The sequence below is a fragment of the Mixophyes fleayi genome, chromosome 4 (assembly GCF_038048845.1).
Source record: "Mixophyes fleayi isolate aMixFle1 chromosome 4, aMixFle1.hap1, whole genome shotgun sequence".
Classification (NCBI taxonomy): Eukaryota; Metazoa; Chordata; class Amphibia; order Anura; family Limnodynastidae; genus Mixophyes; species Mixophyes fleayi.
The window spans coordinates 27,787,425-27,809,462 of record NC_134405.1 but is presented as its reverse complement, the minus strand read 5'-3'; the positions used below and the strand labels follow the sequence as shown (position 1 = coordinate 27,809,462).

Genomic DNA, 22,038 nt, shown 5'->3' with positions numbered 1-22,038 from the left:
GTCACCATTTGGTAAACAAACACATTTGTCTCCACTGTAAAAGCCACAGTGGGTGAGCTATTTACATAGGCCTCAATGCATTATGGTCTCCGGAAAAATGGCTGCCATCAATATAACTTTAACAGAAATTAGAGACACGTTGAGGAGTAATTATTAGTTAATTCCCCAGAAGCCTAATTTTCTTGGGAAACTCTCTTACTACTGAAGATCTTCTCATCAGCTGAGTCACCAAACCACTTCTCCTTTTTATTTACTGCGAGATTACTCAAAACCAACCTCACGTCTATCACATGACCAGGAGAGAGCGTGCTGCCGACGAGGAGTTTTAACCAATCGGAGCACTTCATTTGTGAACCATAAAGAGATTGACAGGCTGCTAAGCGAATCAGTAATCACTAGGCAGTCATGTGAAAGATAACTCAATCAAACGGATGGGCGGGACGGACGTTTTTATTGGCAGCAGATCTGCCCACTCATGAAGCGGGAATGTAGCAGTGGCCGAGGGGAGAGCCAATAGTGATAGGGGGTGGGCGGGTCCGGCAGTAGAGGAGGAAGCGGCTGGGAGCAGGAGCTGCAGACATGGTGAGTGCCCATATTATTATCATTATAGTCATATAGTTACTGCCAAGGGTGCAATAGTCTGCCCATGTCATATTGCCCAGTACCACTTCCCTGCTCTCTATACTGGATGCAGTGCTCAGTATTCTGAATGCAGTGCTACCTAACTTTACTTTTTGTGAATTTAGATGGTGACAGTATGATAACAAAAACTTTATACATCTCATTTGTCTTTATTGATCCAATAAAATGTGATTAAGTGTTCTGTCTACACCAGTTCAGAAACTTTGAAATGCATAGTAGCATGTGTCCACTGTTGGAAATGGCAGCAAAAACTGCATACAAGGCACAGTGGTTAACATTGCTGCACTGTGCTCTGGGTTTAAATTTGACTACATGGACTTTGTATGTTTTTCCTATCTCCGCGTGTCTGTTCTTCAGGTTTCCCTTCGCCTCCCACAGTCCAAAAATGTAGTGGTAGGGTATTGGCCTCTAATGAAATTATCTCCAGTATATGTGTGTGTTTCTGTGCCTGATTTAACCTCATGTATCAAACTCCCATTGTCCCATAGATTGTAAGCTTGCGAGCAGGGCCCTCTCACCTCTTTGTCTGTTTTACCCAGTTTGTTTATTAGTTTACTATATTTGTCCCCAATTGTAAAGCGCTACGGAATATGTTGGCGCTATATAAATGATGATGTGGTAAGGACGTTAGATTGTAAGCTCTGCTGAGACAGGAAGTGCTGTTAGTGAGGAAACAGTCTCTGTGCCCTTTCTCATATGTTGAGGCTATACAAATACGAGTAGTATTAATGAGCAAGGACAAACCAGAAAAGGCAAATCCCCTACACAAGGGGAAAACTATTTGCTTTAAAAAAAAAAAAAAAAAAAGTGGCCAAGGCATGCTGGGAGTGGGTGGGGGTTGAGCATTTTTTTATAACTTAAAGGGGCAGTTATTAATAATAATATGGTGCCACAAGGTGTCCGCAGCGCTGTACAAAATACAGTACAGACAGTATACTAGGGTATGACAGTACAGAGTAGAACAAGTATAGCCAAGACTTCAATATCTCCAAGCAAAGCAAGTAGAGTGGTGTAGGAGTAGAAGAATTGGTATTGAGACAGAAGGGAAGAGGGCCCTGCTTATACAAGCTTACATACTAAGGGGAGGGGAAACAGACAGCAGGCACAAGGGGAGTCAGTAGAGGGGTTCAAGTACAAGAGGAGACAGGAAAGTGGGAGGTAATGAGAACGATAAGGTTATGTGGATGGTTGGAAGGCCTTAAGGAACAGATGGGTTTTGAGAGCCTGTTTGAAGGAGCCAAGATTAGCGGACAGGCAGATAGAGGGAGGGAGGTTGTTCCAGTGAAGGGGGGCAGCACGGGAGAAGTCTTGCATGGGATGAGGTGATCAGTGCAGAGGAAAGGCGACGGTCATTGGCCGAACGCAGGGAACGGGCGGGAGTGTGGATGGAGAGGTATAAGGGGCAGTGGAATGGGACAGGGCCTTGTAGGTGAGGGTGAGGAGTTTAAAGGGGAAAGGGAGCCAGTGAAGGGCAAGGCAGAGGAAGAGCGGCGTGGTAGAAAGAAGTCTCACAGCTGCGTTAAGAACAGAGCGTAGAGGGGCGAGATGGAGTGGGGGAGGCCGGTGAGGAGAAGGTTGCAGTAATCGAGATAGGAAATGAGAGCATGGATGATGGTTTTAGCAGCCTCCTGAGAGAGGAAGGGCCGAATGTTCTGTAGTTGGAAGCGACCGGAGTGGGCAAGAGATTGAATGTGGGGGGGGGGGCAAAAGAGAGGGAAGAGTCCAGGGTGACACCCAGGCAGCGGTGTTGGGGAGACAAACAGTCAGGCCCATAATTGTAGTATATTTAAAATGTGTACAAGTACTATAAACCAAGTATATTGATGTCTCATACTTATATTCCTTTCTCAGACCTCCACCTTAACCCAGGGTCTTGAGCGGATCCCAGATCAGATGGGGTACTTGGTGATGAGCGAGGATGGGGTTCTGGCGGTAAGTGTGATCTGTTTTACATTCCAGACTCTAGCCCGTGTGTCTTCCACTTGTGTGTTCTCTCCCTTATCCCTATCTTTGTATTGCACCCTTACCTAAGGGATAAAGGAATGTGTGATGACCTATGTCTGTCCTTGCAGAGCGCCGGTGATCTGGAAAATGATGAACGCTTAGCAGGTATAATCCGAGAGATGGTGATCACTGCCTGCAGCTTTCATGGGCTGGGGGATCAGATACCGTTCAAACGCATGAGCAGTGAGTAACCACTAATCATTTATTAGTGGCTCAGGGTTTGTGATTTAGTTCTGTCCATACATTCTGCCCTTGTCTCTCCTCTCCAGTTGTGTTTGGGGAGCACACCTTTCTCGTCACCATCTCTGGACAGAAGATCTACGTGGTCAAACGCCACAATGTGGTGCGGGAGCCGATAAGTGTTTAGCTGCTTACAACGACAGTGACTACCCTGCCTCACCCTCCCAGATGTGCCATCTGCTCCCAGAGCCCATCCTGCATTAGGACTCCAGTCTGTTGGAGTGACAGATCAATCAAGTCCTATTGAAGGATTTTTGTAAAGGTTTGTCTGTAAGGCAACGTGTACCCTGAATTCTAGATCTGCCACTGCTAACACGTTTACACATATGATTGCCCATTTGGTATGTGCTTTTACGTCACGTGTTGACATGGGTCCTGCACATTGTGGCTTCCAAAAGAGGATGGAACTCATACATCATTTGGACTGATTGATATGGATGCATACTGGTTTAAATCGGCCACCGCTCCAAGTTTGTACTGTGTGAATGTAGCTTTCTATCAAGTTGATTAAAAACCATTAGTGAAGATGAGGTTTGATTGAATTACTTTAATAATGTGAATTGATGCAAATGCCAATGGGATTCTGACCAGTCCATAGGCTATGTGTGACGGTGTGTACCACAGGTGACATGAGCAGCCATAAATATGCTGTAGCTCTCTGGGTGTTGTGAAACTACAAGTCCCAGTATGACCTGCCAGCTATCTATTGGCAAAGCATGCTGGCGCTTGTAGTTTCACAACACCTGGATAGTCACACAGGTTGGCTAGGCCTGCCATAGATAAACAGCGGGCATTAGTGGTGCTATATAGATGATGATGAATAGTGGTTGGCAACACCTGCCTGACAACATTAATAGACTTGTTCTGGATCCTACGTTCCTGATTGCTGGCACAATGTACGTGTATTTAGAATGTGGTCGTACCTCAGCACTCTATCTGCCGTCGGGAGATTGCTCGGGGAAACCTGTTACTATGACATCACCGGAATTCCCATAGATGTGGGGGCCCTTTATGGAAGGTCTCTAGATCATATCAACCGACACCAAGACTACTAGAGCCTGTGCAACCTGGGTCTCCTAGTAGCTTACACGTAACACTAGATCTAGCCGTGTACAGGGGAGATCCATCAGGCCCTCCTCTCCTATGTAAAAAAATAAATAAATGGTAAACTAGTAATTAAACAAGTTCCTTCCTTCCCTATTCTGCCTTTATTCTGGACTTATAATTGTATCATAGTTGGAGCAGTGTTGACAGACGATCTGTGCAGTATAGAGTACTTTTAACCTCCAGTTTCTTCAAGCTCCAGTGGGAAATGAACTAATGTGAATGATTACTTATGCTCTGGATAGAGCTGTTTAATGTGTAGGCGTATATATAAATATGTTAGTAAAGCCTTGTTACACTGTCTATAATAGTTCCCCTTGTGATTTGAGTCCTATGTAATGAATGGATTACTGTGTGTAGGACAGGCAGAGAGGTTGGAGAGGCAACATTTAAGGTTATGTTTGTTTTAGGTGTAGTATTGTACTATATGAAATAACAGGTGTGAGAATTATTCTGTATTTACTGGTCAGTTGGAAATTTCTAGCGCCCGGTAAAAAGCAGCTTTATATAAGACATGACGTCCTGCACCAGTAGTAAAACCGATGTCACACGGGGTAACAAACTGCAGTGTTTAACCTCTGCAAGAAACCAGGGTCTGCTGTCCACACAGAAGCCACAAAAAAAACTCTGCAGCTAGGCCAAACCTGCAGGAACGTCATGCATGTGCGTCTTCTATCACCAGGTACAGCAGCCACGGGGATTACTGTACCATATTCACAGCTCTGTTCTTGCCTCTCCTTTCAACTGGAATACAGCATCAATTGCTTACAAATCCCCCTCGCAGTGATGTCACATGTATTGCCGTTAAATACGACCATTCATTTTTGCCTTTATTCCTAATTATAGCATGGACCTGTAAAGCACTAAGGACAGGATACAGATTCTATATACATCAAGGGGCGAGGTGTCTCCGGGAAACACCCACAGGAACACCTCATGTCAGATTTTTACAGGAATCTCCACTCTTGTTATCTCAAAACCTATAGAGGTGCGCAGAAAAATGAGTGTTGATTACTACCATAATGGCTGACAGTGGACAATGCGGTTATGTGTTCATACCACATCGCCAGCAACTCAATCCACGCCTATAATGCAGAAGATTAAAATGTTTGTTTAGCTGCAAAATGTTGGAAGTTTTTCTGGCCTGTAAGGACACACGATACCTGCACCAGCCCACACACAGTTGTATGAATGCAATATTTATAAGGGGAACACTGTAGAATGTAAGAAGCTCCAGGGGGAGCCATGGCCATGTAAAACCAGGAGACCATAGATGAAAGGACCACTAACCCCCCCCCCCCCAAAAGAAAATTGAAATGAACAGATTTGAACCTTGAAGGTAAAAATAACATTCCCCACTAAGTACAGTATAGTTTCTCCACTTTATTACATCAGCTCCTCCGAAACTGTAGGATAGTGTCCTGGGCCCTGACAGGTCAAACAGCCTAGTCTGCAATCATTGTGATCTACTGTGACATCACTGGCCCCACCCCTGTGTATGAATCAACCAATCCAAACATTGCATTTCTGCAAAGCAGTCACTCTGCTTTGTTAAGGGAGCTCCTTCCTCTTAACATGGCAGCCTCCTGCAATGGCGTGAGTGAATATACACTTGAAATACTTTAAGTGTTATTCAGCTATGCATCCCCACCGCCAAAGTGCAATATAGGCAGTTATGTACTTTTCACTGTAAATTAATATATTTTAGATAAGATTACCATATTCTGTATAAAAGCACAGGCCCCGGTACTGTATAAGATTGCCCCTGGATGCCTTCCTTCATGTATATGATGTTACTCAGAGAATATATCAAACTTGTGTGAGGTCACTTATTCTATCTGTACACCATGTTATCAAGTATCCATCGCAGGCCTTGGTCTTATAAATAACACCACCAGACACGTTTCATTGGAACTGAGTTGTGTATTTCGCACCTTTTGTTCAAAATAAATTAGAAATGCAGAGAGCAAAACATAAAGTGCGGCAATAACATAAACAGACATATCAGAAACAGCAAATAAAAATACAATGTGTAAAAAAAAAAATCCTAAACTTTCCAGTGTATGCAGTTTGTTGGGGTCACAAAAAGCGCTCAAGTATTGGCAGGATATCGGGGTGATAAGTGCAGGTTGGATCTGACCACCCCCAAAATATTGGCAGGTAACACGACGTGTGCAGTTGTCCCAGCTCTGAATATTTTACTGATAGCCAGGCAAAATAAAACATCGGAATGACCAGAAACGGGTATGGACAAGACACAGACCCTACAGTAGTCCTAATATGAAGTACGTGCCAGGATTTACCTCTGGGTTGTTTCCTAAACAAGTCATATTTCACTTTGTGCCACATGGACTGTCCCTTTAAGTGATTGGCAGAGGGGTGGGCAGTGTACCCTCTACCTCTGGAGAGTCACACAGGGTCAACGCTCTGTAATACTGCTTATAACACAGCTGTCTGAGGGATCGCTGCTACCTATGCAACTGGTTCTACTCATTGACAGATTAATGCACATTTAACTCGGAACATGTCCAACATATTTAACAGAGCTATTCCAATGCATGTAAGAGCATCTGTCAATGAGCACTAGGGACATTAGTGAAGTGGTACGAAGAAATGCTGGCAGTGAGTAAATAAAAAGACTTTGGATGGCATACTGTTGCATGCACTCCTTCTCTTCCGCTTTTCAGTCCTCCTAATGGCCAAATACGTATAAAATATCCATCCATGTTCTTTCGCATGGTCACAGCCTGATAGCACAGTGCCACCTGGTGGCATTTTTCTGGCTGCAGATTATTTCCATATTAGAAGGCGCACCGCTGGGTTTCCCAGGGCTCCGGTGCCACCGTAATAACCACTTTTGTGGGTGTAATGACGCAAACCAATAGGAAGACGCAAGACCTGAGCTTGCTACTTCCTATTCCTCTCATGCACCCATTGCCAATGTAATATTCTCACGAGACTGATGTCAAACACAAAATGTCTGCCTCCGTGAGGTCACTGGTTTCTAGCGATTTGATAGGCTGCCTTCTTGAAACACACAAAATGGCTGCCTTGATAGGGAATGGGTGCAGTTTGACCTTCAAACCTGAAGAGATTTTACACACTTCTCTGAATATGACTCCATTACCCACTGGCGTTTACCTGCATTATAGAGCTCCATGTCAGCTTCCCAATGCATTTACATGCAGTCGCGTTCTGAAAAAAATGCAACACAGGTAAAACGCCAGTGGAGACACATGAGAATGGTTTCTACTACCATACCCGTTTACTTGCATTAAAGCAATTTGTGAGTATGAGCCCTAACATGGGACTAGACCACATTAGCATATTTTTGCTATTTCTGCATACCATAAACAAAAGGCTAGTACCCACATCTAATCCAAAGCATTGGTCATATGTTGGGTACAGCTTCCAATTGGAAGCATTGAAACAGGACCGAAGTTATTTAAACTTAGCAGCTCCCATTTCTGAAATATGCATCAGGAAGGTGCAGTACCTTCTACTAAACTGCAGGTGGTGCAACCATCTCTGTGGGCAGTTACACTCTATGTCGCCTTACCCAGCCAATCAGTGTAATCAACATTACTGCAATCAACACTATATTGTAATTCTATTCAATTATCTCTTTTACCCTTATTAGTAGCTTCATGTACCTTTAGTACACCCCTTCTCCAGCACTTAAGAGGATTATGTTATCATATCTAAGCTCGATAAAAGGGATAGAGTGGGGCTGTTTATCAGCATACACAGGAAGTAACTGCACACCTCACTTCCTGGTCGCTCTAAAGTGCTCCATGACATAGGAGAAATTATTAGTCTATCCGTAAATCCCCATCGGTCAGATGGGTTCCCAGTGTGTTCACTAACAGTAAATTGCAAACTCTGTTTTACAGAGCGACTCACATAAAAAAGACCCCTCTGCCACGACTCCCACCCTCCTCCTGCTGCAGACGCTAGAGGAACGTTGTGGCTACGACAAAATGTCCGGCCTAAGAGTCACATGTAGGCAGAGGGGGCAATGAGGAAGAATAGGAACAGGGTCTGTGTCCAACATATAAATTAAAAAGACAAAACGACAACAAAAAAGAGAACAGGCAATCATGTAAACATAAAAGAAATCCTGAATGTAAGAGATGGTGTCAAAGTGAGGGGTAAAGTCCTTTCTGCCATCTCATTTCCTATTTCACAAGGGGTAGGCTACTTTACCCCACATTGTACTTTAAGCTCCTCCCACCCCATTCTTTGGTCCCTCTCCCCGCACGCAGAGGCGGAGTTTGGCTCCCAGATCCCCGCCCCCCACCAGGCTGTTGGCTCTAAACCCCTCCCTCTCACAGGCTGCGTTGGCTCTAATTCCCCACCCACATACGCTGCGTTTGGCCCCAGTACCCCATTCGCATAGGCTGTGATTGGCCCCATATTGTCATCTAGCCAAAGCTCTATTAGGCCCAATTTCCCTTCCGGCCTAATCTCCTATTTGGCCCCAACCCCATCCAGCAGAGGCTTTGCTCTGCCTAATTCCTTTGTAGGTCCTGTTTGGCCCTTACTCCCCATCCAGGGATAGGCTCTATTTGGCTTGAATCTCCCATCCAGCACAGGCCGGTTGGTGTACATCCCTCGTCCATCCATATGTTTTGTTTCCTCATCCACTGTGGTTCGGGAGGTTCCTCGTGTATGTGGAATCTCTTGGGAAGGTCACTGGACGGGATTCACCACCAGAACTTTGCACTGGCGCTTCGCGATTTTATCCAAGGAAAGGGCGGCCCGCTCGGGGGGCAAGTAGAGAGGACGGCCCAAGGGGGAGCCCACAGGTGGGGTGATAGCACGACGTTCCATCACACTTCCAGTCCTACAGAGATAGACAATGTTAGATTAAACTCAAGGAAACAAACATGGAGAAGATAGCAGCAAACGGTACAGCCCGCAGTCAGGGAACATACACAGCTAAACCTATTTTATCATCCGTTTGTCCAATGTAAACGTATTACCACTTTCCTGTTACATGAACTGTCCGTTGTGTTTAGTTTGCCTGTAGATTAAAGGTTGTTGTTTCTTTCCCATAATCCCTTGATCTCATCCCCTAAGCTCTCGCGTCAATCTTCTTAGTGCAACTAAGGTGTAGCCGTTTTCCAGGAATGGGCCGGATGTTACAAGGACATGCCCAGATTCACCAAGTAAAAGCAAGGCCCTAAGTTTGCTTTTATCATGGAAAGGTGGATAACAAAACAACATGTTTGTTTAACAAATGCTACTGAAGGCAGCCTCAAGACGCTGCCAGAAGACAAGGAATAGATCACATTTGCTGAATAGAGCTCATAAGAATCTCAGGACACACACTTAAAGCAATGTCTGGGGGGATGTTGGCAGCTTGCGAGAAGCCTAAAGAAAGAGAACAGATTTCTGATGCACCGATTCCTGATTGGATAGTTGCACCACTGTTACTTAAGTGCATGGAATACCTCCTGCTCCACTGGCTTTCCAACAGAGGTCCCCAGTATAATTTACTCCTTGTAAGAACCAGAACAGGTAAATAGCAGGGCTCTAAAGAGAGGAATCATCGCCTATGTACTATCCTGAGAATGAATCTTTGATACCAAACTCCAATAGATTAAAAGCCATTTTATATCTTATAGTACTAGTAATTGTTCTACAGAATAGTGAATTGTCTGTATGCTTCCCCTTGACCAATAAAAAGCCACTGAAGAATACGGAAGTCACTTACACAGGACCAGGAGTGTCAAGGTATCATGTTCCCTATAGAATGTACTGAAGAGACCCCTAAAACTTCTGGGACCCCGAAGGCTGCACACCCCCGACATATCTCTGTGACCGACTTCTATTAATAACCTGGCCCGTTAGTAGCAACTTATGGGTATAATAGACTTTCTTTTTAACCTCTTTATACAAATCACAAAATAAAATAACAAGGCAGTAAAAGCATTTACATTATATCCTGGGTATATACATTATAACAGAAATCACTATGTACTCTCCCAGTCAGTATATATCATCTATGTACTACTTTAATGTGTATAGGTGGATGCCTCTTCTAAAAGGAGCTTCCATCTTTTAACTAGAGGATAAATTAAAGGATAATTGCTATTAAAAGCACAATTTCTTCCTCCCTCAGTCTCTACCGTTTAATATTACAGAATGAACAGCTCTGGCCTTAGACTTCTTCTCTGCCTAATAACAATATGAAGTATCTGGATGCTCACCTTTCATCATCACCACTTATTTATATAGCGCCACTGATTCCGCAGCGCTGTATAGAGAACTCATTCACATCAGTCCCTGCCCCATTGGAGCTTACAGTCTAAATTCCGTAACATACACACAGAGACTAGGGTCAATTTTTGATAGCAGCCAATTAACCTACTAGTATGTTTTTGGAGTGTGGGAGGAAACCCACGCAAACACGGGGAGAACATACAAACTCCACACAGATAAGGCCATGGTCGGGAATAGAACTTATGACCCCAGCGCTGTGATGCAGAAGTGCTAACCACTGAGCCACCATTGCCTCAATATTACCCGCTATACAAGACAACCCCCTATAGTACTGTACTATAGTATACGGAGAAAGGGACCTATATCATTGGCTAGGCAGGGGAGAGCCCGAAATCCATTCATTGCTGTCAATTCTATAACAACAGCAACAACAAGCTACAAAGACTATAAGGGGGGCAATTCGTTTTAAATGAAAGTTACCCTTTAAGAAGCTCTGGGGCGTCTGTGCAAACAAGAATAATATTCCTCACCGGATTAGCTGACCACGGGGAGGTTGTTGGTGGGAGAAGGACTGGGATCTGCCTAGAGCGCCCCCTTGCTGCTGCCTCTCTAGGTCCCTCAGGGCCGGGCTGCTGGGACTGCTCCTCCGGGAGACGGGCCGGGCGTCTGGTGGGGCCTGCGACACGCTGGCTGTGAACTGTAGCTTCAGTTTCATGTGTTGGCTCAGCTGAGGGGATTAAAGAGACAGGTCGTGGTGGGGCAGGAGAAGGGGGTGGTACCACAGAGGGTGAAACGATAAAAGACCAAACATACATTTTCCATAAAATTAATAAACACAGAGTTGGGAAAGATGTACAATGTTTCTGGATATATCACACAACGCTAATAAGGGTCAGTCCCTAACTGCCAACAGTCCCTCTTTACTCCATAGAAACATTACATAGTCTCCACATTCAGTCAAATCTCAGGAACTCTTTTCCCAGGAATGTTGATGGAAACTGTTCTTTAAATAGTCACATGAGGCACAGAGGGACCAGCACGTCCATGTGACCTCTACTGGTGACAGGATGGGAAGGGTATTCTTAAAGGACAAGCTGAAGATCAAGCATGACCCTCCGAGAACAGAACAAAGAATGCCTTCAGTCTCCAAAGCTCACCCTCTGGTCACCACTCTCATCTTTAGTTAAAACAAAGACCCAAAATACTCGTTATCCCTCTGGACTTCCCTGCAGAGACTGACGACAACACACACGGGCTGCAAGACCGTTCAGAATTGCAAGCGCACCTAGAGCTCAATGGGACAGCACCGAAAAGTGCTGTGCGAGCCGATACTGCTCAAGTAACGCCTCCCCTTCTGCTCCACGGGAGGTTTCTGTCCTCCCTGAGCTCACCTTAGGACACCTGCGTTATGGTTTGACCGATGTACCGCCCCAGTCTAACTTCCCACCTGCCACTGTCCTCGGAGCGGACCTCCACATTTTATGAGGAACACCTCCACTCAAGGTGTCCTTCAAGGGAATATAGCATTGCATTCCTTTCAATACCGCAGGAGTTTAAAACCCTCTTCATCAGGGACCCACATTACAATAATATAATTTTACAGTGCTCTGCAGATTGTTAATTAATAGCACAAATAATATCTAAAGAACTCCGTTTTGGATCCTTATCCACAGCATAATCCCTGTTGTGGTGGTATTGTTGCAGCTCAGTATAAAATTAGATGACAAGTTATTTTTAATATATGGGGTCTTGGGGTTTCAAATATAATCAGGCTGCCCTCAAAGAGGACCTGTCAGCAGGTTAACATTGGGGTTTTATTTATTCATAGTAAACAATAGGCAGACAGGAACTTTGTGCAATTAAAATATCTCCCCTCACCAGGGCCGTTAGCCCAAAAGAGGATGCGGAAAGTAGAATGTCTACGATGGGCAGAACTCTGTCTCTAGATAATTCCTTAATGTCACCACCCGAGAAGAGTAAAGAGCTGAGGACATGCGACATGGAAGAATGCTCTATACACGTTCTCTCTCGTGTCCTTATTAAAAAGCAGCGTCCACTCCCACTACCCACCTCAAACAGACCAGCTTTCAGAGCCATGAATGTGACGCCGATAGTCACCGAGCTGCCCTTTCGACAGAATCCAAGACTATTAATAGGAGTGTGACACACCACCGCCTCCTGGGCCGCCTGCGTGACACGTCGCTCCTCTTCTGACAAACATCTACCTGTTAGGAATGAATGATGAGCAGTCAGTGAGGCCCTTCTACCCCCACAGCAATGCCACAAGACTTCCCGATCTCACCCTCTATCCCCCTCACTCACCACCCACTGCCGTGTTGGTGTCTGGAGTCCAGACGAGTCGGACAGCCAGGAAGTCCTGCAGATCGTTCAGCAGGGTGTAGGTAACATGAAACGGAGTGTGCGTTTGTACCGGGGAGTCACAACGAGCGCTCATCACAAAACGCGGCCTCTCCAGGCGAATACTTGGGAGCCTGACGGAGAAGAGAACAATCAATTTTGTGGGAGCTAGTTAGGGGTTACTTCATGTTTAAACGTCCTGGGCATATGGGTTGGGCTTACTTGTAATGGGTGTATATCCCAGATGTGAATGGCAGTTTTGGGGTTGACCAGTGAACTATAGCGACTAAAGGAACCTCCAGACCCTGAGAAGAGAACAAGATGAGAAGTTAGGGGTAGCATGGCGGGAGAATAGAGGACGACCAGAGACATGATGAGAACACCAAAAAGGAAAGGCCCCCAAATTAATTCTAGGAGACTAAAGAAAAAGGAGAAAATGTGGAATGAGTATTGGGGGAGGGCATTGGAAATAAAATATGAATATGATAAGTTGGATACAAAAGTAAATGCATTGCTAGCTCTAGCACTTAAGAGCACTACAGAGGGAACAGCAGGTCACAGATAGCATGCAGAGAATCAGGAAGGAATTCATCCCCTCTCACCTCTTTGACATCCTCAGGGGGGCGCTCTCCTGCCTGCAGCTGGAATAGGAAGTTGTGCTCCTCCAGGGAGCAGAGCATACTGGGTAGTTGAGAAGAGCAGCTGTGTAGACGCAGGAAAGAGGCCATACTGACATCTCCTGACTGGTGACTGTGGACGGAGGGAAGAGGATGGTGAGGATTCCGATATCTCAGTGACGTTCGGAATGTTAAGGCAAAACTGACATTATCCAACAGCGGCAAATAACAGGCTGTTACAATCATTGAAATCGGCCACGAACATGCAAATCTCATGCACAAACATGCAAAGCTCTCATCTTACATTAATATATAGAAAATGTTGTGTATTACTGAGTTGCATAACATACATGAAATAACTGGAGTGTTTATACTTAACTAAATATGTCCATCACACTCTCACTCCTCTGCAGCTGGCGGCCATGTTAAGAGGGAGGGGCTTCTCTAAAGACAGTGGCTACAGCTAGCCAGCCTTGCATTGAGTGGATTGGCCTATTCATACATAAAGGCAGGGCCAATGATCTCTCAAGCAGCTTAAATGGATGCAGTTTCAGGTTTTGGCCGATCAGAACTGGAAAAGTAGTGGCATTCTTGGGTTGGCTTTATAGTGAAGGATAATTCCACCCAACGCTGAAAATTCAGATAGGAGGGCATGCCCGAATCATGACAGGTATAGGGGGACACTCCTTACTCCTGCCAAGCCTCTTTTTACACATGGACCAACCCGCTGCTGGCAGGAGATGACAGTCCCTGGGATTGACAATCTTCTTCTCTTACCAAACATTGTCCACCAGCAGGACAGATCCGTCTGGCATGACGGGTAGGTAACTGGCATTGAAGTTGGGGAGTATCCGTACATCCCGAATACAGAGGTCATCCTGAGAGGAGGTGTTCAACACTGAGAGGGCAAGAAAGACGGGGGGTGAGGGGCGGGTGCAACATCTGGTCACGTTTATTGCCCCCTCTTCTCCCTGATCTCACCTTTCAGAGCTGTGAGGTGTTTCCCGGACACGTTGATCTGACGGCACCTGAGGGTGGGAGGTGGGAGCACGGTGAGGAGGGTACTGACTGCGAGAGAGAAAAGAGATCACTCAGGCATGAAATAGGGGAAACTCTAGGAAATGGGTCTAGTGAGTGTGAGAAGCAGAAAAGTTTTTTTTAGTACAAGACACCCCTCATATTTAGGTGTGGGGGCATCACCATTCTATTATCTAATAACACCATAATGTTAAGGGAGAGTAGAGATCTCTGGTCTGGAAAACTAAAGTCGTTACAACGTGTTGTACAGGGTGTTTGAGGGACCTGAACGGATGCTCATGCATCCTGTCCAATCAGGTGCTGCATTAAGTACACAACTCCCATCCCAGTGGTTATGTATCCCCCAATCAGCCGCTTGGGCAGAGCTCAGAGCTCGCTGCTATCCCAGCTATCAAATGCTACGGTTTGCCGGCTTCAATCAGGTAACAAGAAGGTGGGGGGACAAGAGGTGGCTTCTTGAGTGCACAGGAATGACAGGCATTCAGGAAAACAGACAAGGGGCCTCTTATCTTGGAAACAACAAAGCTAAAAAAAACACAAATGCGGGTGAAAGGGAACAGAGACAGAAGTTTAATGACATGACAAAAAAATAGGAGATGTGAGACTGCAGAGATTGGGAAAAAAGAGAAAGTGAAAAAACACAGAGAGTCTGAGACAAAAAAGAACCTCTGTATAACTCTATGGCTAATATTAAGTGCAACACTTGATTCTACTTGTATGATCTACAGAAATAAATTGTCACAATGTCTGATACAACCAATAGAAACTTAGTTATTTTATTTTTTTTAAACACGTTCTTTAATAGATTGAGGAAAGACGATAACTCGCCTTACACCTTAAACGCAGACACCGCTGGCTGTGCAATCCCTTCTAAGTCCCAGTATGCCAAGGTGTGGTACTGCAGCGGTTGTGGAACAGCTTCTACCTGTCCTCCTGCAACTTGTAGTTCCACAACAGCTTGCAAGCCACAGGTTCACCAAGACAGCTTATATTCAGTTCACTGTGTATAATCTCAACCTTATGTTATTGGCTCACTGGGTGATTGTTTAAAGAACCATCGGTTATGTGTGTTACTTCTGGTTCAATGTTTCTAAGCTGAGACCACAGTACTTGGTAACACCAAGCTACCTTTCTACAACTAAACCCCAAAGCATTCACTACCCACTCTGGATAATGTCACCAATGACATGAATGATAGGGGCGTTATGTTGGATTTTTTTTTTCTGCTACTACATAACACATAATAGCAACGTTTTGCTTTTAGCAAGGGGCCGTTGTAAACAAGGGACTGAAATGAACAGGTTCTGAGGTCACCTTGAGCCTTGAAAGTTGCCTGCTCCTCTTTGAAAATTTGACCTGGAGTAGAATTCAGCAACAAAGAGCGATATCCGAGCGATTTCACTCGAGACTGTTCCGTGTCCCGTTTCCAGACCGTTACTACAATCTGAGAGACAGACAGAGAGAGAGAGGAGACAGTCTAATAAGACCCATATCTCTTACCCACAGAACACTGAGCATTGTGATATCTTTCTGCCTGACTCCCACAAACAAATAGGACAAAGCTTCTTATTAAGTACTATCAGACTTATAAATATTGCAGAAAACGAACAAAATATTCATTTTTTTTACAATAAATAAATACAGAATTTTTTTTTATTGGAAGTCTAATTCTGAAACGTGAATAGAAAGTATTCAATCTTTTCAACACACAAAATCGCATAGTGTTATCAATATCCAGATTTTACCTTAGCTACAGAATTATAGCTCCAAGTATACTGCTGTAGATAAAAACACAACAAACTTAAATCATGTGTTATTTAATTCATCTCTACATCACAACCCTAATGTAGAACATATCTCGATTCCAAGGCTGCATCCGACGGGTGAGCTGATTAAATCAACCCAGTGATAGGCTACATGATACACTTCAGAGGCTACATGGGCGGCCCTTTAATCTTCAAAAGGGGCACACAGCACCCCTAATCTCAGCCATAAGTTAAAAATACATTTAAACAAAGAGACACTGATCAGAAATTATATCATGCATTTTAATGTAGGATAAAGTGGTGTTACAAGCGATCAAACAAACAAACAAACATCAAAGCATTAACAACTCGGAGGCCGCAGATGAGGCCCGGAAGGCATCATGTGGCCCTAGGGCCGTCTTTTACCCATCATTGGTTTAACCCTTTCAGTTTACAAGACTAGCGAGAATGAAAGCTCTGCTCCACAAACAACCATGAAGTTCCTACATAAAACTTACCTTGTTTCTTACTTTGCTCATAAGTGTTCCACCCTAAAATTATTTTATGTGATGTGCATCGATTTCCTCTTTAGCATGTTCTGAACTTACAATTTTGCCCAACCAGTACCCTGCATTTTGGTAAAGGACTTATGGTCCTGTATTGCAGTTCTCACAAGCAGTGGATCTTACCCCAACTCCTCCCTATGCAATACAATGGCACGTCCTGTGCACATAACAACATGGATGGAAAACACACAGGATTCCTGCAACAAAATAGAATTTAAACTCAGGTGGTTGCAAGCTCGTGCACAGCAAGGGACCTGCTAGAAACAGCCGGGACAGGAAGCATAGTGCCGAAGCGGGAAGGACCAAGGGGACAAACGGTGAACTACAACACTGTCAGCAATATGACAGCTTATTCATAAGAAAATAAAAAAATCAATTTGTTCCATAATAATGCCAGAGAAGCAAGATATTAATTATTGTTTAGAAACAGGTAGCAGTAGCCCTGTTGGAGGTTATTACTCACGCCTGCCAGGACTGGACAATGGTCTTAACACACACTGCTGGCTACAGTTCTCACAAAGTTCCTGTACTAATAGGAGAAACAATGGTGTAGTCTATAATAATATCACTCCAAGCCGGGTAGCAAGTAAAAACAGATGGGTGGAGCACCCGGGAAATAGGTGCGGGGGAGAACACTGCCCTATATTCACAGGGCTTTGGACTATATTGGCACTGTATAAAGGACTATGCAGAGAAGAGAAGATCTGACACTTACCTTAGCTTTGACTGTAGTGGGTGGCAGACGATCTAAAGACACAGACAGGGGAAAGATGACTTCATCACAAGAAACTACAGGCTCTGTAACTGTGGTCTGCAAGATAACGAGAGTGTGAAATATTGGATTATACTTTACATACATAGAAAGAAAATCTGCATGGCTAACAGGCAGGATACCAGGGGCTGATATGGTGACAAAAAGTCAGCAGAATATGATTGGTTATCAGGGCAGTGCAGGTAAACTCACAGAGCATAGAAGGGGGAATTAAGGTCAGATATGAGGGTTACAATGGAAAAAACAAGGTAACCAATTTATAGGGTGAAATGTCAGTCAAAGGGCAGTAGGGAGACAGAGGTGGTAAGGTAACAAGGGAGGTAAGCAACATCACAGCCGCAGTAGGGTGACAAGTGTTTCAGTGCAGGCAGTGACTGGGGGCGTAGGGTGACAGGGCGGTGTCAGGAGCCGCAGGGTGATAGGCAGGGTGGTGACAGGAGTTGCAAAGTGCAAAGGGTCACAACAGGCAGGTGGCAAGTGACAGGGGTCGCAGGATGACAGATGGGGAAGAAACAGAAGTGTAACAGGCTGGCAGTAAAAGGCAGAGTGATGACAGGGCGACAAGCAGGGTGGGGGATAAGGGTGACAGGGGCCACAGAGCAACATTCAGGTGAAGGAGCAATAAGGTGATGACAGGGGCTGCAGGGTGACAGGCAGGAAGACAGGTGAGGCAGTGACCAGTGACAGAGGCAATGATGACAGGGCAGTAGGGAGACAGGCGGGGCAGTGGGGTGATGACAGGGCAGTGACAGGGCAGTGACAGGGGCAGTAGGGTGATGACAGGGGCAGTAGGGTGATGACAATGCAGTGACAAGGGCAGTAGGGTGATGACAGCGCAGTGACAGGGGCAGTAGGGTGACGACAGGGGCAGTAGGGTGACGACAGGGGCAGTAGGGTGATGACAGGGCAGTAGGGTGATGACAGGGCAGTAGGGTGATGACAGGGCAGTGACAGCGGCAGTAGGGTGATGACAGGGCAGTGACAGGGGCAGTAGGGTGATGACAGGGCAGTGACAGGGGCAGTAGGGTGATGACAGGGCAGTGACAGGGGCAGTAGGGTGATGACAGGGCTGTGACAGGGGCAGTAGGGTGATGACAGGGCAGTGACAAGGGCAGTAGGGTGATGACGGGGCAGTAGGGTGATGACGGGGCAGTAGGGTGATGACGGGGCAGTGACAGGGGCAGTAGGGTGATGACGGGGCAGTAGGGTGATGACAGGGCAGTGACAGCGGCAGTAGGGTGATGACAGCGGCAGTAGGGTGATGACAGCGGCAGTAGGGTGATGACAGCGGCAGTAGGGTGATGACAGCGGCAGTAGGGTGATGACAGCGGCAGTAGGGTGATGACAGCGGCAGTAGGGTGATGACAGCGGCAGTAGGGTGATGACAGCGGCAGTAGGGTGATGACAGGGGCAGTACGGTGATGACATGGCAGTGACAGGGGCAGTAGGGTGATGACATGGCAGTGACGGGGGCAGTAGGGTGATGACATGGCAGTGACAGTAGGGTGATGACAGGGCAGTGACAGGGGCAGTAGGGTGATGACATGGCAGTGACAGTAGGGTGATGACAGGGCAGGGGCAGTAGGGTGAGGACAGGGCAGTGACAGGGGCAGTAGGGTGAGGACAGGGCAGTGACAGGGGCAGTAAGGTGAGGACAGGGCAGTGACAGGGGCAGTAAGGTGAGGACAGGGCAGTGACAGTAGGGTGATGACAGGGCAGTGACAGGGGCAGTAGGGTGAGGACAGGGCAGTGACAGGGGCAGTAAGGTGAGGACAGGGCAGTGACAGGGGCAGTAAGGTGAGGACAGGGCAGTGACAGTAGGGTGATGACAGGGCAGTGACAGGGGCAGTAGGGTGATGACATGGCAGTGACAGGGGCAGTAGAGTGATGACAGGGCAGTGACAGGGGCAGTAGGGTGATGACAGGGGCAGTAGGGGGATGACAGGGGCAGTAGGGGGATGACAGGGGCAGTAGGGGGATGACAGGGGCAGTAGGGTGATGACATGGCAGTGACAGGGGCAGTAGGGTGATGACATGGCAGTGACAGGGGCAGTAGAGTGATGACAGGGCAGTGACAGGGGCAGTAGGGTGATGACAGGGGCAGTAGGGGGATGACAGGGGCAGTAGGGGGATGACAGGGGCAGTAGGGGGATGACAGGGGCAGTAGGGTGATGACAGGGGCAGTAGGGTGATGACATGGCAGTGACAAGGGCAGTAGGGTGATGACAGGGCAGTGACAGGGGCAGTAGGGTGATGACATGGCAGTGACAGGGGCAGGGGCAGTAGGGTGATGACAGGGCAGTGACAGGGGCAGTAGGGTGATGACAGGGCAGTGACAGGGGCAGTAGGGTGATGACAGGGCAGTGACAGGGGCAGTAGAGTGATGACAGGGCAGTGACAGGGGCAGTAGGGTGATGACAGAGCAGTGACAGCGGCAGTAGGGTGATGACAGGGGCAGTAGGGTGATGACAGGGGCAGTAGGGTGATGACATGGCAGTGACAGGGGCAGTAAGGCAACAGTAGGAGCTCTCCTCTCACCCCAGGGCCGCTCCCCGTTGGCTGCTGCTGGCTCAGGATGGCTCTACACCCCCTGTAGGTCTCCGGGCTGTCCCCGCTCTCCTCTTCCTCCTCCAGCTTCTCTTCCCCGGGACACACACTGGCCAGAGCCGAGAGCGAGGCCGCCAGCGGTGCCCACGAGCAGGCCTCAGACCCCGGGCTTTCCTGAGAGCTGTCCCCGCCACAGCAGGCCTCTGACCCCGCCCTTTCCTGGGCCACCTCCCCCGGGCTCCGGAGCCGCAGTACGAGCAGGAAGCGCAGCGACTCGCCCAGATACAGGTGATTGCGGCGGGGAAGGGACCGGTACCGGCCCGGGAGGTCTGACGGTAACAGAGGACATGCCGGGAAGATCATCGAGTAATCGCACTGCGACTCCATGATGAGATCCCGGCAGGGGAGAGGCAGCGAGCGCCGATAGATGGCGCCCGATCGTACATCAGCGCCCAGACATGCTGAGTTACCTAGCAACAGGCCTGAGTACAGGACCACCGAGCCTGAGGGCCAAGGGGTGGTCTGTTACCTAGCAACAGTACCCTAGCAACGGAGGTAAATGGGGGGGATGTGGGTACCCTAGTAACAGAGGTAATGTGGGGGGGGGGGGGGGGGTGTACGCTAGTAACAGAGGTAATGTGGGGGATTGTGTACCCTAGTAACAGAGATAATGTGGGGGTGTGTGTACCCTAGTAACAGAGGTAATGTGTGTACCCTAGTAACAGAGGTAATGTGGGGGCGTGTGTACCCTAGTAACAGAGGTAAGGTGGGGGTGTGTGTACCCTAGTAACAGAGATAATGTGGGGGTGTGTGTACCCTACTAACAGAGATAATGTGGGGGTGTGTGTACCCTAGTAACAGAGGTAATGTGTGTACCCTAGTAACAGAGGTAATGTGGGGGATTGTGTACCCTAGTAACAGAGATAATGTGGGGGTGTGTGTACCCTAGTAACAGAGATAATGTGGGGGTGTGTGTACCCTAGTAACAGAGGTAATGTGTGTACCCTAGTAACAGAGGTAATGTGGGGGCGTGTGTACCCTAGTAACAGAGGTAAGGTGGGGGTGTGTGTACCCTAGTAACAGAGGTAAGGTGGGGGCGTGTGTACCCTAGTAACAGAGGTAATGTGGGGGCGTGTGTACCCTAGTAACAGAGGTAATGTGGGGGCGTGTGTACCCTAATAACAGAGGTAAGGTGGGGATGTGTGTACCCTAGTAACAGAGGTAAGGTGGTGGTGTGTGTACCCTAGTAACAGAGATAATGTGGGGGTGTGTGTACCCTAGTAACAGAGGTAATGTGTGTACCCTAGTAACAGAGGTAATGTGGGGGAATGTGTACCCTAGTAACAGAGGTAATGTGGGAGTGTGTGTACCCTAGTAACAGAGGTAAGGTGGGGGTGTGTGTAGCCTAGTAACAGAGGTAATGTGGGGGAATGTGTACCCTAGTAACAGAGGTAATGTGGGGGTGTGTGTACCCTAGTAACAGAGATAATGTGGGGGGTGTGTACCCTAGTAACAGAGGTAATGACGTGTGTGTACCCTAGTAACAGAGGTAAGGTGGGGGGGGTGTGTGTACCCTAGTAACAGAGGTAATGTGTGTACCCTAGTAACAGGTAATGTGTGTACCCTAGTAACAGAGGTAAGGTGGGGATGTGTGTACCCTAGTAACAGAGGTAAGGTGGGGATGTGTGTACCCTAGTAACAGAGGTAAGGTGGGGGGGTGTGTACCCTAGTAACAGAGGTAATGTGGGGGTGTGTGTACCCTAGTAACAGAGGTAATGTGTGTACCCTGGTAACAGAGGTAATGTGTGTACCCTAGTAACAGAGGTAAGGTGGGGGTGTGTGTACCCTAGTAACAGAGGTAAGGTGGGGGATGTGTGTACCCTAGTAACAGAGGTAATGTGTGTACCCTAGTAACAGAGGTAAGGTGGGGGTGTGTGTACCCTAGTAACAGAGGTAACGTGGGGATGTGTGTACCCTAGTAACAGAGGTAAGTGGGGGCGTGTGTACCCTAGTAACAGAGGTAATGTGGGGGTGTGTGTACCCTAGTAACAGAGGTAAGGTGGGGGCGTGTGTACCCTAGTAACAGAGGTAATGTGGGGGTGTGTGTACCCTAGTAACAGAGGTAAGGTGGGGATGTGTGTACCCTAGTAACAGAGGTAAGGTGGTGGTGTGTGTAC

At 47.0% G+C, this 22,038-nt stretch overlaps 2 protein-coding genes across 4 annotated transcripts; one reads left to right on the top strand and one right to left on the bottom strand.

The window, feature by feature from the left end:
• The first annotated feature begins 481 nt into the window (after positions 1-481).
• Positions 482-3,411, top strand: LAMTOR4 (late endosomal/lysosomal adaptor, MAPK and MTOR activator 4). Its single transcript, XM_075205027.1, has 4 exons — positions 482-582; positions 2,494-2,574; positions 2,715-2,829; positions 2,916-3,411. Exons 1-4 carry the CDS (start codon positions 580-582, stop codon positions 3,011-3,013), a joined length of 297 nt encoding a protein of 98 aa, XP_075061128.1. The 5' UTR covers positions 482-579; the 3' UTR covers positions 3,014-3,411.
• Positions 3,412-5,893: 2,482 nt separating this feature from the next.
• TRAPPC14 (trafficking protein particle complex subunit 14) lies at positions 5,894-20,322 on the bottom strand. 3 transcript variants are annotated; one of them, XM_075206505.1, is made up of 11 exons: positions 19,853-20,322; positions 17,258-17,353; positions 15,546-15,675; positions 14,175-14,261; positions 13,971-14,091; positions 13,179-13,326; positions 12,799-12,881; positions 12,541-12,710; positions 12,289-12,443; positions 10,749-10,945; positions 5,894-8,836 (listed from the first exon to the last, which is right to left on the bottom strand). In XM_075206505.1, exons 1-11 carry the CDS (start codon positions 20,246-20,248, stop codon positions 8,683-8,685), a joined length of 1,737 nt encoding a protein of 578 aa, XP_075062606.1. In that variant the 5' UTR covers positions 20,249-20,322; the 3' UTR covers positions 5,894-8,682. The 3 variants fall into 3 exon arrangements, with proteins under 3 accessions (XP_075062606.1, XP_075062605.1, XP_075062604.1); XM_075206504.1 differs by lacking the exon at positions 19,853-20,322 and adding an exon at positions 16,666-16,739 and having other exon boundaries at positions 14,175-14,221; positions 17,258-17,339; XM_075206503.1 differs by lacking the exon at positions 10,749-10,945 and having other exon boundaries at positions 19,853-20,312.
• Between the last annotated feature and the right edge of the window lie 1,716 nt (positions 20,323-22,038).

What these genes read in the sequence shown, in the direction of transcription:
- LAMTOR4 (XM_075205027.1), top strand. An exon ending in GCGAGGATGGGGTTCTGGCG is followed by an intron (nt 2,575 to 2,714) that starts GTAAGTGTGATC and finishes CTGTCCTTGCAG; the next exon opens with AGCGCCGGTGATCTGGAAAA. An exon ending in ACCGTTCAAACGCATGAGCA is followed by an intron (nt 2,830 to 2,915) that starts GTGAGTAACCAC and finishes TCTCCTCTCCAG; the next exon opens with TTGTGTTTGGGGAGCACACC.
- TRAPPC14 (XM_075206505.1), bottom strand. Translation starts at nt 20,248, where the DNA reads ATGGAGTCGCAGTGCGATTACTCGATGATCTTCCCGGCATGTCCTCTG. An exon ending in CCACTACAGTCAAAGCTAAG is followed by an intron (nt 15,676 to 17,257) that starts GTAAGTGTCAGA and finishes TCTGTCTCTCAG; the next exon opens with ATTGTAGTAACGGTCTGGAA. An exon ending in GGGATATACACCCATTACAA is followed by an intron (nt 12,711 to 12,798) that starts GTAAGCCCAACC and finishes CTTCTCCGTCAG; the next exon opens with GCTCCCAAGTATTCGCCTGG.